Here is a 1,828-nt window from a genome sequence, read left to right as displayed (position 1 = left end):
TGATCCGCCCGTCTCGGCCTCCCAAAGTGCTGGGATTACAGGCTTGACCCCCGCGCCCGGCCTCATTGTGGCTCATTTTTAAACTGTCACTAAGAAACCTGGATTGTGTCCACTTGTTCAGTGTTTTACTTGAATGAGCAAGTTATGGCAGTAGGGCACCTTTAATCTGTAGTCTGAGAACTGACAGGCTAAAAGGAGCACAGGAATAGTAGTGTAGTAGGGAATGGTTAAAAAAAAAATTAGCCAGGCACGGTTGCTCACGCCTGTAATCCCCAGCACTTTGGGAGGCCAAGGCTGGCAGATCACCTGAGGTCAGGAGTTCAAGATCAGTCTGGCCGACATGGTGAATCCCCGTCTCTACTAAATATACAAAAATTAGCCAGGTGTGGTGGCACACACTTGTGATCCCAACTACTCCGGAGGCTGAGACAGAAGAATCACTTTAACCCGGGAGGCGGAGGTTGCAGTGAGCCAATAGTGCGCCACTGCACTCCAGCCTGGGTGACAGAGCGAAGACTCTGTCTCAAAAAACAAACAAACAAAAAATTAACTTCGGTAGGAATTATCTACTTCATGATTGAGGGTGTTAAGGGAAATGAGGCTGGCTTTCCACTTGTAGTACTCTACAACAGTAGGAAAACATTATATATAGTCTTTCTGATGGGGCTAATGAGAAGAATCGCAAGAACTGCTTAGAGGGTGAGAGATGGGATGAGGCAGAACAAGAGGGTGTTCCAGCATACATCATTTTCTCCTTAAAGAACCAACTTCTCTGTCTTCTTTCCATTTGGAGTTACTGTTCTGAGGCCTCCAGATTATTCAGTCCTTATGCCTCGAAGCTTTTTGGAAAAGGGTCTTTGGAGGCCAAGCAGGCTGGCTGGCGGAATCATGGCTCATGCTGGGCTAGTTTTTGCCTTAATACTTGCTTCTCAGATGTATGTCCCTGGGAAGCTGCATGATGTGGAACATGTGCTCATCGATGTGGGAACTGGGTACTATGTAGAGAAGGTGAGTGAGAGCATGTGGATGCCCCTCTGAACAGGGAAGGGAAATTTAGGGGAAGCTCTAGAGTGCAACATGGCCAGAGGGAGTCTCCTTTTAGCCCCTCGTTCACCGCTGATCTTGTAGACAGCTGAGGATGCCAAGGACTTCTTCAAGAGGAAGATAGATTTTCTAACCAAACAGATGGAGAAAATCCAACCAGCTCTTCAGGAGAAGCATGCCATGAAACAGGGTAAGTTTTTCCTGGGGCACCTCTTGACCCTCTCTATCTCCATGATAACATGGATTGCAGAGTGAACCATGGGGGTGTCCCCTTTGCTGGAGTAAAACTACGTCTTAGTTTCTCTTTGGAATCTTTAGAATCTGTGTATTCCATAATCACTATCTGTAGATTCCTGGGTTGAGTGTTTGAGAAATTTAGAGGAAGGAAATCATGTTTGTGCTTTGGTGGAGCTCCTATTTAATGAGGATGGAATGGGGGAATGAGATGAACACACAGGAAGGAATCATGATCCAAATGAACTAAATACCAGCAATTATAACCCTGACTGCACATGAGAATCACTCAGGAAGTTTAAAAAGAAAGCCTGGGTCCATTCCAGATTGACTAAATCAACTTGGAAGTCAAGGGAGGGGAAGTTGTACCAAGGTCTGTTTTTTTTTGTTTTTGTAAAAAGCTCCCCTCTGTTACAATCAGGATTCAGAACCAGTGTTCCAGAGGTAAAAATCTTTCCACATTATAGTTTTCTGATTATGTCAGACTCATTTAATACCAAGTGTGTTCTTTTTTTTTTTTTTTTCCTGCCTTTCGGCCTCAGAGGCCATC

General features: G+C 45.0%; 1 protein-coding gene across 2 annotated transcripts in view; it reads left to right on the top strand.

Annotated features, from left to right (window-relative positions):
- The window catches only part of PFDN5 (prefoldin subunit 5), a 5,511-nt gene that overhangs the window by 2,176 nt on the left and 1,507 nt on the right, over positions 1–1,828 (top strand). For both annotated transcript variants that reach the window (XM_011930523.1, XM_011930524.1), the window contains 2 exons: positions 934–1,008; positions 1,129–1,234. In XM_011930523.1, the coding sequence (XP_011785913.1) occupies positions 934–1,008; positions 1,129–1,234 (181 nt within the window). The remainder of the gene's footprint in view (positions 1–933; positions 1,009–1,128; positions 1,235–1,828) is intronic.

This window comes from Colobus angolensis, unplaced genomic scaffold (assembly GCF_000951035.1).
Source record: "Colobus angolensis palliatus isolate OR3802 unplaced genomic scaffold, Cang.pa_1.0 Scaffold87, whole genome shotgun sequence".
NCBI classification, from domain to species: domain Eukaryota; kingdom Metazoa; phylum Chordata; class Mammalia; order Primates; family Cercopithecidae; genus Colobus; species Colobus angolensis.
Note: the sequence above shows the minus strand (reverse complement) of the source record. Positions and strands in the feature narration are given on the sequence as shown.